Source organism: Sarcophilus harrisii, chromosome 5 (genome assembly GCF_902635505.1).
Source record: "Sarcophilus harrisii chromosome 5, mSarHar1.11, whole genome shotgun sequence".
Classification (NCBI taxonomy): Eukaryota; Metazoa; Chordata; class Mammalia; order Dasyuromorphia; family Dasyuridae; genus Sarcophilus; species Sarcophilus harrisii.
This window is the reverse complement of record NC_045430.1, coordinates 237,220,729-237,235,672: the sequence shown is the minus strand read 5'-3', so window position 1 is coordinate 237,235,672 and position 14,944 is coordinate 237,220,729. Positions and strand designations below refer to the sequence as shown.

General features: G+C 36.2%; 1 protein-coding gene across 1 annotated transcript in view; it reads right to left on the bottom strand.

Annotated features, from left to right (window-relative positions):
- CUBN (cubilin) overlaps positions 1-14,944 on the bottom strand; it is a 282,752-nt gene that overhangs the window by 157,930 nt on the left and 109,878 nt on the right. Inside the window, exon 29 of the mRNA XM_031939914.1 lies at positions 2,764-2,945. Within this exon, the coding sequence (XP_031795774.1) occupies positions 2,764-2,945 (182 nt within the window). The remainder of the gene's footprint in view (positions 1-2,763; positions 2,946-14,944) is intronic.

Genomic DNA, 14,944 nt, shown 5'->3' with positions numbered 1-14,944 from the left:
AAGTAAACAAGTAGTAAACATACAGAAAATTGGAAAAATGGCAAAAGATGGGGAAGAGTCAGTGTTGGGAGGATTAGGGAAATATGGGCGTGCTGATGCATTTGTGGTGGAATTGTGAATTGGCTCAACTGTTCTGGAAAGAAACTTGTAATTATGCCAAGTGAGTGACTAAAATATTGATATCTTCTGAAATAGAAACTCCACAGTTAGATATATATTCCAAGGAGGTTAAAGCAGAGGGGAGGAAGGGAGATGTGGGAGGGCAAAGACTTCATATACACTAGAATACAGCATCATTTTTTTGGTAACAGCAAAGAACTGGGGAAAAAATAGGTGCTTTTTAAATAATCAGGAAAGTATCTACAATTTCAATTTTTAAAAATGCAAAAAAACAAGTGTAACTGAATGTTTAGAAACGTTAATGACCAAGCCTGGTTCTAATAAAGAAATGCAAAAGAATACCTTGCCTACTTCTTTGCAGAGACAGGGGATCATTAGTGTGAAACACAGCTTATAAATGTCAGAATTTTTTAATATATTAAGTTTTTTCAACTTCATGTTCTCCCCTTTTAAAATTTCTTTATTATAAGGAATGGCTCTTTGAAAGGGGGAACAGAAAATGGGAAATGTAGATGATATAAAACAAACTCTATCTATACAAATGCATTTTTTTATTTAAAGGGAATATTCAATTTTCTTCCATGTATTTGTTTTATGGACTAACCCAGGCCTGAATATTCTGAGTAATGAGCATGAGTGTCCAGAGAGCACCAAGAAGCAGGCTAACAATCCTAGGATTCTTGCTGGGTCAATTATATTCATGTGGTTTTCTCAGAGGGAAAATGAAAAAAGCCCAGAGTAAGACCCAGAGAGGCAACCTAGTCAAGAGAAAAGAGCCTTGGATCTAGAATGAGAGGATCTGGATTCAAATCCTCCTCAGACATGAAATATCTTCACCTTGGCCCTCTCATGTGAACCCAGATAACTCAGGAACCCCTGATAGCCCCTGCTCCGTGATCTTCTGCCCCAGCACTTTGTACACTGTCCTGGCAGCTGTGGGTACCCCAGGGGATACCAACACTGTAAAGTATTGAGCTCACAGCCAAGACAACAGCAATAGGACCTTGTTCTCTCTTCAAAAACTGTTTGTTCCCATCAAAATGATTCGGCACTGACCGTGTCCATAAAAACACTCTGGAATGTGATTTCTGACCTGGGGGCAGTAACGGCTTTGGCTGGGACCTAGTGAATTTTCAGTGTGATAACTCTGCAATGCAGCCTGGTTTCCAAAAATAAGTCTGAGCGACTTACAGTAGATAAATTCTACCTATGGTTTTCAAATTGGTAAGCTTTGAGATTTTTAAAGCTAGCCTGTTTGTGAATATACATTTATTAAGCAAATACTATATACCCAGACATTGTGCTGAACCCTTTAAAAATAGTATCTCATTGGATCCTCACAACAATCCTTCAAAATATGAGCTATTAAAATATCTGTTTACCAGATGAGGAACCTAAGACAGATGGGGTTAAGGTGCTTGCAGAGAGTCACGCCACTAGCAACTCTCTGAGACTGTATTTGAAATCAGGCTTTCTGAACTCCAGGACTAGGATTGCCTCTATGGAGCTAGAGACTCCCTCCAGAAAGGCAGCATGTTTGCTCCGAAATATATCCCATTTTTTTCTTATTAATGGAATGTCTCTTTGCTATTTGGGAAACAACAGTTTGAAATTAATTTTAAAATTCAGAGAGTAAGAAAGCTATTTACATTCATGTGAATGTGTGTGTTCATGTAGCTCCATACGCCTGTCAGTCATAATGATTGAATATATGTAATCAGAAATGACTTTTCACAATCAATCAATAAATCAGCATTTATTAAGCCCTTATGATGTGCCCGGCACTGGCGATACAAATACAGGAGTGAGATGGCCACTTCCTCCAAGAATCTCCTATTTTACATGGGGGGATACAACACATCCCAGACAAGTAAAAGCAGGATAAATACAAAATAAATTCTGAATGCTGAGGATGGAGCAGGAGACAGAACTAGTAATTAATTAACTTAAATGGAATTACATCTTCCAACTCGTGATCCCAGAACTACCCCACTTTAGAGTCCCTATTATCTCCAGGACCAATTGTAAAGTCCTCTGTTTGGCTTTCAAAGCTTTTCCTTACCTTCCTGCCTCTGCAGTCTCCTTCTGTCTAAATTCCCCACGGCATGTACAATCCGATGACAGTAGCCTTGCCATTGTTGCCCACACAAGACACCCCCTTTCCTGACTCAGTGCATTTCCCTGGCTGACCCCCATGCACAGAATGCTTTATCTCCTCCACCTCTTAAATTTCTTTAAATCTCAGCTAAAATCCCACCTTTGGCCAAAAGCCCTCCTTAGTCTCCTATAATTCTACCACTGAGATTTTCTGCAGTTTCTCCTGCATATGTCTTATTTGTACATAGCTGTTTGCATATTATCCCCCCAAGTAGATTGTTCTCTCTTTGAGAGGAGGGAGTGTCTCTGACTTTTTCTCCAGTGCCTGACACATAGGGGATGTTTAATAAATACCTGCTGACTTGACAGGCCCTCTGCAAGGGAGGTTTTTCGGCACAATTAAAAAACAAAATTCCTTTAGCTGTGTGACCCTGGGCAAGTCACTTACCCCCCAATTGTCTCAGCAAAACAGACAAATAAATAAATGAATAAATGAATGAATAGATAGATGATAGATAGATAGATAAAATAAAATGAAATTCCTACCTCAAGGACATCAAATCTGCAGTTTGAGTGGTGTTCTACATCGAAGTCTTCAATGGTAAGCTGAATACTGCTTCCTGGGGCTGTGTGAATGTACCAGATACACTCCTTATTGGGTGGATACTTTTCTGGGTACTGAGGGCTTGTAAAGAATCCAGAAGGTCCAGTTAGCTCCCCACCACAACCTGGTAAAAATAGCATAGCTTTAGTCAGTTATATGTGACCATGAGAGTCTAGGAAATATTCAAAACTATTCAATAAAGTGATGGATATACAACAGGGAGGTTGATAATCATTTTAAAATTTTTGCTTAGGATTTCTAATTTCATATTCCATGAACTTTCTAAGAAAATATAAAGTTTACAAGTGTATGTAGCAGAGTGGATAAAGCACAATATTTAGTATCAGAAAAACACTCTCAGTGTTTCCCTGATCAAGTGCCTCAGTTTCTTCATCCATAAAATAAAGAGGTTTATGACTAAAACTAAATATTCACCAAATGCCACTTATGAGTGCAGCATCATATAACATAAGCATCAAGGTCCTACCATGTCAAGAACAGTATGCTACTAGTGCTGGGAGAAAATATAAAATTTAAATCAATAAAGGCCCTGACTTTAAGTTTATAGCCCGTCAGTCACCACTGTTCCTTTCAATCTAAATCTAAAGCATTTCATATTTAAAATCAATCAATAAATATTTATCAAACACCTCTTCTGTATCAGGCACTGTGCAAGCTGCTGGGGATTTAAATGCAATGAATGAAGTAATCCTTATTCATAAGTAAGCTCCCACTAATAGAGAAAATAATAAGAACAGATACAAGTATGTTCAGAAAAAAAGTTGGGACAACTATGTGAGAAAGAGTGCCAGGACTGAAGCGAAGAAAATCCAAGTTCTAATCCAGGCTCAGACCTAATTAGCTGTGTGATCCTTTAACCCTGTTTGCCCTCAGTTTCCTCCTCTGTAAAATGAACTGGTGAAGAAAATAATAAACTACTCCAGTATCCTTGCCAAGAAAACCCAAATGGGATCAGGAAGAGTCAGACATGACCAAAATAAATGAACGACAAGAAGAAGAAAAGTTAGCAAATTTCAGATCAATGAAAATTTCTAATACTCATGGTCATATTAAAAAAAAAAAACATGGCTATCAAATTTGATAAAACTTTCTAGATATTGTCTTTTATAGCTTTCACCTGATATACACACACACACACACACACACACACACACACACACACATACACACACACACACACACATACACACACAATAGAAATTGTACCTTATCTTTTGCTTAAAAACTTCCACAGATCAGAAAAGGAACCCAATGAAGATTTCAAGAATGAAAGTATAAACTGCTCCCACCACTCTCCAAAAATATCTCAAACCGTCAGTCTTCACAGCCCCATTCAAGATTTTTCCTCCTTAAACCCACAGCCCAGAGGTAATATTTTTTTTTGCAAATTGTCTACTACACGTCTGAATTTCAATAAATGCTAAATTATTAAAAAGCCAAGATTATAGCAGCATAAAAAGGCTGGTATAATTAGATGTGCCAAAACTCTTTATGGCATGGGTTGAATATTTTAAAAAATAGAAGGGCCATGAACAGGTTAGGAAAGAGTCTTTCCATAACACATCTCAAGAAAAATATCCCTGATAATGAGCCAAGGACAACATAAATTGCATATGCACTATTTTTAATAAATTGGAACAGATCTGCTTGTCATGCAGGTAGGAAAGGCTGCTCCTGATGCACTCTGGGTTTCAGCAGAGTTTGTCATTTTCATTTTCTGTGCTAGTAGTCACATCATATGGACTGATCATACAAATAAATATCTGTGAGGAAGTAACATTGACTGTTGGCACCAGAATGTAAGATAATAATAAAAGTAAGCTTTAAAGTTATGTTTTACATAAATTAACTCATTTGAATCTCACTTCATTTCAACCATCAGAGAAGTTATGAAACCATTTTTAGTTGTCATTATATGTAAAAATTTCATAATTGTTCCTTTGGTCCATTGCATTCCCTCTCTGATTTCAGTGTCTTCATAAACAAATAACAGGGTCCCTATGCCCACAGGCTGATTGATGCAAACCAAAACAGTAATATCAGATTCTTGGCTCTCAATGCGGTCTGACTGCAGTGAAATATTTTAATTTGTTCAATCAAAACTCTGGAAACTCAATGCAATTTTTTTTCTTTTCTTGGTCCCAGAGGAAGTAGTTTTTGTATTTTCTTGGGGCAGAAATATTCCTTTTAGTAGGATCTCACACACTACTCTTGGGTGACTTACCCAAAGTGGTACAGTACCTGAAGCCAGGTCTTGTGCCTTCAAGTCCAGGGGCTTTTCCACTGTACCATATAGTCTCCCTACCTTCTTCCTTCTACTTCTATTTAAGACAGTAACACTTGATCGTCACAAAGCTAAGAGGTATCTGAGGCCAGATCTGAACTCAGAAAAGTGTCTTCCTGACTACAGGCACAGCACTCTATCCCTATAACATCCAGATGTCCAAAAGTAATTTAGTACAGACAAAACTATGGACGTGTTTATTGGGTTAAACACTAGAATTGGAACTTAGATACAAAACTCATAAAAATAAATAATGAAATTTGTCCTTTCATAGAGTGGAAGCTTTACATCTTTGTCCTTCTGAGCTCTGACAGATCACAGAAATACTCATCCCTACATTCAATTAGAAATATGTATTACTTACTACTGCAATGCAAGTCTTATAGTTTGATATGAAGGCTCAATCTCTTCACCTCTAAGAAAAACACTACTCTGTGGCTAAATTAGCATCAGCCCAAGTTAAGGAAGTCATCTGGCTTTTTCCAGTTTGGAAGAATCAAATTCCCTGAGTTTTTATTGCATTAAAAATGCTTATGAGTTCTTTAATTCAGTGCATTACAGAATCTCTGAATAAGAAATACTGATTCAATGTATACATGAACAGAAAAGCACTTTATAATATAGCAAACAAGTGGGCATCCATACTCTTTTTAAAAACTCTAAATAATTGTGGACACATGACTGGACCAGGTAGCAATATCATTTGGGCCAGCTCTAACCAGCGGTGTTGTTAAGTTCAGTGACATAATGAATCCCAAACACTTAGCAAACTTTAAAATATTATCTATCTATCTATCTATCTATTTATCTTTCTATATCCCCCCACCTAGTTCATCAACCTCAATTGACAAGTTTCCTTCTTTTATCTCAATCATCCATGGAGATGGGATGGTCATGTCTGCCCATGACCCATAAATCAATCAAAAAGAAAATGTTTAAAGCATCTGTAATGTGTCAGATACCGTATGAGGCACAAGAGGCAGAAATATAAAGAATTAAGTGGTTCCTACATGTGTCATATAACCTCCACAGGGATGGAAGATTTGTGTTTTAGTAGTTATCATTCTTCCTCGAGTGCTTAAAATGGCGATCATGCACATTAAGCATGTCAGCTGTCTATATTTGTTTGGCAAATATTTTGTACATGCTGATTAGTAAACATTTTGACTACTTCAATAGAGTGTAAACTCCTTGAAGGCAGGACACATTTTTTTTTTGTCTTTGTAGAAAGTGCTAGTAACCAATCATAATGTCTGGCACATGATAACTGCTGGATAAATTGTTTATTGTTTGAGATTCTTGTTGATTAATTGGTAGATATTTGATTAAGTGAATTGAAAAGTAAATCACTAAGGTTCTTTCTTAAAATTGCAGTACATATAGAATAAGATCTTGTCCACAAACAATTAACCTTTGAAAAAATAGCACTGGTGACTAATCTTTAGTTGATTTTATTTTCATCCCAACTCTCAGTCATAAGCACATTGATATGACTTTATATGGAGGAATGGAAGACTTGAAAACTGTTTCATAACTTATTTGTGTAAAAGGAAGGAAAAGAAATAATAATTTAATAATAATAGCCTATAATTTGCCAGCACTGTGCTAAATGTTTTACAAATATTATCTCGTTTGATCCTCACAACAACCTTTTGAGGTAGATGCTATTTTTATCCTCATTTTTCAGTTGAGGAAATTGAGGCAAAGAGGGCTAGTAAGTGTCCAAAACCAAATTTAAACTCAGATTTTCCTGATGAGGCAAAGTGGTCTATCCTTTGTACCACCTAGCTGCCTGAGTAGGTCACCTCAAAGGTTTACATAAAAACACTTTGCTAACCAAATTTTGTCTTTTCTTAGATAGTAAGGAAAAAATCCCAGCCATGAATTGTAAAATTTCAAAGCCTCCCCACACCCTTCCCAATTACATTAAATTTTTCTACTTTCCTCTCCTATTCCAACACCTTATTTTAAAGAATGGCTTTAATAAAGGCACAAGATGCCAAAAATAAAGATAAATAGGAATAAAAGCATAGGAGGCCATGGTGTATAAATCCTCATAGAATGACTCTCCAGAAGCAATTGCCTCTCCATCCCTTTTGCATATGGGTGGGGAGACACATTCTGGAAGAAGAAGGGAGAGGCTCCGTGTTTATCTCCAACTGTGATCCCTCCAGTAACCAGGAGAAAGGCCTGTTTTATTTTTGCATCACTAAAACCTCCAGAGGATAGAAGGAGCAAAGAAGAAATGAAAGGGTTGAAGGGAGCAATAGGGATCATGGACTCATTCTGTTCCTACCCAACCACACCCCTGCCTGAATCTCTGAGGAGTCAGGAAAGTTCACAAAATGTATGAAATAATTGAGCCAAAACAGCTCTATTTACAGCTGGATAGATAGAATGATAGATACGTATAGACACCTATATTTACATAATAAATGTGCATATATATACATATATACATATTTGTGTGAAGAAAAATCTTTCAAAACATGATAAATAAAGGCATACGTGTGCTTTATTAAGGTGTCCTAGCCAATAATTTTTTCCCAGTAATTTAAAAATGAAAACGGTTTCTCCATGGTCCCTTCAAATATGCTTTTAAATGAAACTGATTTCCCTCCTTTTGCACAGTGGGTGGCTCTAATCTGTGGGTGGCTTTGAATTGATTCATCCCAGGCATTAGCTAGTCTGGAGAATTCAGAATTTTCTGAAATAGCTGCTACAGGAGTTTAGACTCTAAGGTCCCTTCAACACAAGAGTTCAATGATTCTTTTCAACAGAAATTATTGCAGAAATTATGTAGCTAAGAAACAGGGTATGTATCTATATGTATGTAAATGATAACAATAATATCATATATTAATATTAGAATATAATATATCATGTATATATAAATATCATGTAATATAAAAACACATTTGCATCTGTGATAGAATGTATGTGTTTATATACAAGTAAATATCTATGTATATAATATACACAAATATATATGTATATCATATTTTCAAATGCACATACACAAATATACTTATATATGTATATATACACATATATATATTCCATATACACCCATATATACATATGCACCATATGTCTACATTATATATTACACACACACATATATATATATAGTATATATTATGTAAACACACATATATACCTGTAGTTTCATTAAGATAGGGAACTCTCAAGGCCTGGAGAGACTTACACGAACTGATGCTGAGTGAAATGAGCAGGACCAGGAGATCATTATATACTTCAACAACAATACTATATGATGACCAGTTCTGATGGACCTGGCCATCCTCAGCAACGAGATCAACCAAATCATTTCCAATGGAGCAGTAATGAACTGAACCAGCTACGCCCAGAGAAAGAACTCTGGGAGATGACTAAAAACCATTACATTGAATTCCCAATCCCTATATTTATGCCCACCTGCATTTTTGATTTCCTTCACAGGCTAATTGTACAATATTTCAGAGTCTGATTCTTTTTGTACAGCAAAATAACGGTTTGGTCATGTATACTTATTGTGTATCTAATTTATATTTTAATGTATTTAACATCTACTGGTCATCCTGCCATCTGGGGGAGGGGATGGGGGGTAAGAGGTGAAAAATTTGAACAAGAGGTTTGGCAATTGTTAATGCTGTAAAGTTACCCATGCATATAACCTGTAAATAAAAGGCTATTAAATTTAAAAAAAAAAAAGATAGGGAACTCTCAAGTGGTAAATTTTCAAGGAATACAAGTCAGTCACCTTCTCTGCTACTTAGAGAGTTCCCTAGATCACCGAGGGGTTAGATGATGTCACACAGCCAGTACATGTCAGAGGTAAGACTTGAACTTGGGTTTTCTAGCTTCTGAACCTCACTCTCTATCCACCCTTCCCCTTTTCCATACATCAGTCCATACACACACATGCAAACCATAGTGTGGTTCATTAATCCTTCCAACTAAGGGTACAAAAGAATATCTACATATTGTGACCTCCAGCATAAATCACAAAAATAATAACAATACAAGTATTTACTTAGAAGTCTATTGCTAACTCTACTTCCACTATTTGCTAAATGACACCGGAGGGGCTGCCATTATTGATTGGTATGGTATATTAATGGAATGTATGGACCAAGATGATAAGAATAATAATACATTTTTTTTTGTAACACGGAGAAAAACTCTGGATCTGGCAAAAGCTTAATAATCTAACAATCAAGAATTTAGAATTAGGGATTGGTCAGATCATAGACAGGATGAGAAAGAAGCAAAAAAAAAAATTGTTCAGAGGTCCAGATTCATACAGTAACTGATAAAGATGAAGTTAGTAGCTAGCAGGTCAATTGCTGAGACTATAAGGAAGAAAAGATACTACTGGAAGTAGACCAAAAGAGAAAAATCAGATTTTAAAAGAGGAAGAAGGTAAGCAAGAATTGATTTGGTTTCGCATTCTCAATAATTAAGGGTACTATCATAGCAAGACTATGTCGGTGTACCACTGTATGACACACCAATGTTTCTGACTCAGAACCACAAAGAAGGACACAAAGAATTTCCCACTGAGATGAACTTGGAGGGAAGTTCTCTGTTTTCAACATCAGAAAGAGAAAAGTGTGAAAAAACTATACTGACATTAATTGAATATATCCACTTTATGGACAGACACCAGCAACTGGGATAAATTTTTGTTTACATCTACACCGTAATTTTAAATTAATGAAGAAGGATTTCACAAGAATGTGCCAAATTAGAACTATTGTATCCATGAAATGCTCTGCACGTGCTGAATTAGTATGCCGCGGGTGTCCTTCTCAGTGTAGTGAGAGAAATGAGAGAGGAAGAGTCATCATTTACCCTTATCAGTAAGGGATGATATCTTCTCCATGTAAAAAGGTTAAAGAATTCATCTTAGTCTGAAAAAAAATAACCACTCTATTAGTTTTTCTCTCTGGGTTAAATGCATCTTCCCCTTTACTCTGCAAATTGCTGCTTCCTCCCTAACGGCTTCCCTTGTTTCATTCATTTTGGATATCCCTGAAGAGTTTCCAAGCCAACCATCTAGAAGTACATCGGGGGCTGCAGAAATTACCAGTTATTTAATGAGACCAAAGGGACTGATTGGGCTCACTTCCCTTGAACTAGGCAGCGATGACTCTGGTTCTCCTAAGCATATTTCATGAGTCTCACGTAGATACTTGATGAAATCCCCCAAATGGGCAAAATTTGTGGAGGGAAAAAAAGAAATAACTTTCTTTTTAGAGGGCTTCTAGTTTTATGGTCACACTCCCATTCAGGATTACTCATTCAAAAACTGTTTCCTTTAAATGGTCTTGAAAAATATTTTCAGGGAAAGAGGCCAATGAATCACCCCCTGAGGACACCTAATTACCTGCTTCTCCCCAATTCCTCTTGTGTCCTTCCACCACACCCTCAATCTTCCTTCCCAAGGAAGGTTTACACAGCTTAATGTACCACAACATGCTGGGAGTGACAATGACCATGACTTTTGAGTCTTTGGGACTTCTCTCTCCTAGCAACAAGGTTTGAATCATGTTTGGGAGATGAGAACATTAAAGCTGCCAAAGACATCCCCTAATCCGATTTTTTCATTTTACATATAAGGTAGCTGGGCCCCAATTAACTGACTTGTCCAAGGTCACTCAGGTAAGAAATGGCAAAAGTGGGCTTTGAGTCTGAATTCAGCTAGGTGAAACCACAGTTCATAGAGCACTGGGCCTGGAGTCAGGAAGACTCATCTTCCTGAATTCATATCTACCCTCAGACACTTACTAGCTGTGTGACCCTGGGCAGGTCACTTCACTACGCTTGCCTCAGTTTCCTTTATCTGTAAAATGAGCTGAAGAAAGAAATTGCAAACCATCCCATTATATTTGCCAAGAAAGTTCCAAAAAGTTTACAAAGACTTAAACATAACCAAAATGATTCAATAACAATAAAATCTCTGAATTCAAATTCACTGCTCTTTCTTCTGTATTAGCAATCATTAAAGTCGGTATGTTCAGTTCCATTCACTTCATGGTAGACTGGAAAGCTAATGGAATATGCTGGGACTGCGGGAGAAAAGGACTCTAGGTTCAAATCCCAGATCTCCACACTCTACTCTTCTCACTTCCATATTCCTGGGTCCATTAGCTGTATGGTCTTGGGCAACTCACTTAAATTCTCAGTCAGAGTTTCATCATTTGTAATATGTGGCCATTTAGATTATCTGTCTCACAGAGCTGTGGAGAGGGTTGCACAAATTTTATATATACATATATATGTATGTATGTATATGTGTGTATATATACCCACAAAGATTATATATACACACAGAGACACACACATATATACATACACATATGCAGAGTGCTTTGCAAAATTTACCAAAAAATAAAAAGTATATAAATGTTCATTCATATTATTATCTGAAAAAGTTCCACAAATATATATGATAGGATGCCATGTGGTTATTGAAAAGAAAACTGGATTTGAAGATATCAACCTGCCACTCATGCAGGCAATTCACTTAAGCTTTCTATAGCAGAATTCCCCCATCTGTGAACTGGGAGAGAGTGAATTCAATATCCCAGGACCCTTCCAGCTCTAGATCTCGAATTCTAGGATAATCTGGCCACAAAATTACCCAGGATAAGGACTAAACTTTTTTCCATTGCTATGTTCTCTGATGTTCATGGGAAGAAAGAAAAAAAATTATGGAAAAATAAGTTACTTCCTTAAGCAAATTGTTAACTTGATCAGTGCACTAATCATTTGATTTAATTTAATTACCCTTCATCTACTCTCCAAAGAACATCTGGGACATTTTCATCATAATTAACTGAAAAAGTAGTCTTTTGAATAAGAAGTAGCCAGTTAATGCAGTTAGTCTGCAAATGATTGAACTTAAAGTAGAAGTTTAATCAGATGGAAGGAAATGATCATATTTCTTTATGTATATATGTGTGTATTATGGGTGTACACTTATGTGTATGGGTGTGCATATATACATATATGTGTGTGTTTGTATATGTGGTGAGAAAATATGTGTGTATCTCTGTGGATATGTATACTTATATGTAATGTGTGTCTCTCTCTATATATGCACATACACACAAACATACACACACCCCTATGCCATGAGCAGCTAATGTTAGAAGAGAAATTTTTTTTAAAAACACCATTTTCAAAGATTTCTCACAGCAATGCTTGGATCTGTGACATATCTATAAAATATATATGGAGGAGGTAAAAGCAAACCTCTCTGAACTGTAAAGAACTACAATGAATTTGAGATTGGTTCACCATTCTCAATGGAACAATTTTTGGAAACTTTTGCTATAAATTTCGAAACTAATAAAAACACTAGTTTTCTTTTTCTCGTGTTGTACTAAAAAAGCCTGGAATTCCCCCAGAAAACATATGCAATGTCTATCACAGAGTTGCTAGGTAACCAGGACACAAATAGAAAGGTCAAGAAACCTGTACAGACTGAACGCCTTCCTTTTGCTAACTGCAGGGGCTGCACGAATGGAACGCTGCATGTTTGAGAAGGTGGGGGTGGCCAGGGGAGGTTTGGTTATGGCTGTTCGTGATGTACTATTTCAAAGAGTGTTCTTGGAAACAGAAGGCAGACTGGTGAAGAGCAGCCACAAGTGAATTTGGGATGATGAGTAACCTTTAAAAAACCTCATAGTCTTTGAGAGCCTCAGATTTGCTCAGTAATAAGTCCTAACCACTCGCCAAAAAATGAGGTTTTTCTCTCCCCAGTGTGAAATCAAGATTAACTGAATGTACTTTGAACAACAATATATACTATTGTAGTCAAGGATGTGAATAATATTCGAGTCTGGCTTTTTTTTTTTTTTAACTGAAATTTCAGTCAATCTGTGACATCTAAACTCAAGGAAGATTCAAAATCTCATCAGCGTGACTCCTCCCTCCTCTGCTCCATGGGTGTCTACCATCCATCCACACTTTCTCCTCCCAAATGCTAAAGATAAGGATCTTAGGAGGAAGAAAATTTGTGAAATAAAAGTACATCCTCAGGAAAGTCAGCATAGTTACAATGGGGAGAGGTCAGTGTGACAGATTCAGAAAGACAAAGGGTTGAATCCCTTTTCTGCTATAAACTATTTGTTTGCTAGTAGTCAAGAGAGAAAATCTTGTTATTGCTGTTGTTCAGTCATATCTGAGTCCTCATGACCTTGGAGTTTTCTTGGCAAATGGCTCACCATTTCCTTCTCCAGCTCATTTTACAGATTAGGAAACTGTGGCAAAAAGGTTAAATGATATTTCCAATATCATATAATTAGTAAATGCCTGAGGCAAGATTGAACTCGGGTCTTTCTGACTCCAAACTCAACTCAACTCTCTAGCCACCGTGCCATTTAGCTGCCCCAAACAATCTATGACTATTAAATTAACAACAAGATGCAGAAATGCATCGGTAGAGGGAGTTTCCAAAAACAAAATATTTTTAATAAATAATACTTTCAGTCCTTAATTTGGTAACTCTTCAGTTGGTTAATGAGCTCCTGGTCCATCACAGACTCAGGACATTTAGATTTTACAAGATATTCCTTGCTCTTCATTAACCTTCTCATTAGCCTACTCTTTATCAAACTTTAGAATGATATGAATAAAGTGTTATAAGATATATAAAGTTTCCTAAACTAAATAATTATCTGTATAGGTAATGACTGAGGAAGCCAATGTTGTGATTAATGAATGTTCAAATAAGTTCAAACTCATTTTTAGCTATGAGAAGTCACAAACAGACAACCAAACAACTCTAATAGGTTAATACAGAACATCCCAGGTGAATGGAGCTCCAGCTAGCTTCAGAAGTATCAGATAGCTACATTCAAGTACATCTACAGATTAGATATAGAACATCAATGTAAATATACAGAGCACAAATATATATGGTTGTATTTTTTTCTTAGCATGAGTACATTCTCTAAAAAAAAAACCAATCATTTTAAAATGTTCAGCATTTTCTCTTTTTACATAAATGGGTTTTTTTAAAAATTGTGGGTGCCAAATGGAAGTAATAGTGACTTGCAGATTTAAATTGAGCAGTTTTAGGCAGTTTAAAGCAGCTCTTGAAAGTCAATTGTTAAATATTCAGTGCGAGCATTTACATTTTAGATAACAACAAATACTACAAGTCAGTTTGATGTAATAATTTGTTGAAAGTCTAGACTTAAGAATATGATAAATAAGATATTTATAATGAAGATTCAACTTAAAAGTGTTTCTCATGTACTTTTTTTTCTTTTTCTTAGAGAGCTGTCTGTTAAATACTTACTAGCATGCCACTGCTCATGTTTGTACTGATTTGTCATCTCTCAGAAGTTCCCCAAACCTAAACAAAGGAAGCTTTTGCCCTGATGTCATATTTGAGGCAGAATGCAGCAGGTATTGTAACAGTCCTCTTTAACGTTATATCATAGGTCACCATTGAAAGGGAAGTCCAATGTGTAATTCAATTAAAACTGTTCAAGGAATTTAAAAAGGAACCATATAGTTATTCAAAGTGAGATTAAGCCTGGATACTTCTTAAACACTTCTGAAAAAGCCCTGGAATTCTTACTGGCCACAACTCATCAAAGATACCACACGTTCATAATTAAAACCAAATATCTTCAGTGTTGGGATTTTTTTCCACATTTTACATGGTTGCTTTTTGAATGAACATAATAGCTGACATTGACATTGCTTTTTAAGGTTTGCAAAGTACTTTAACTTATTTCATTTGAGATATAAACCAATAGAACAATCTTTATGACTTTTTAAAATTACAAAATACT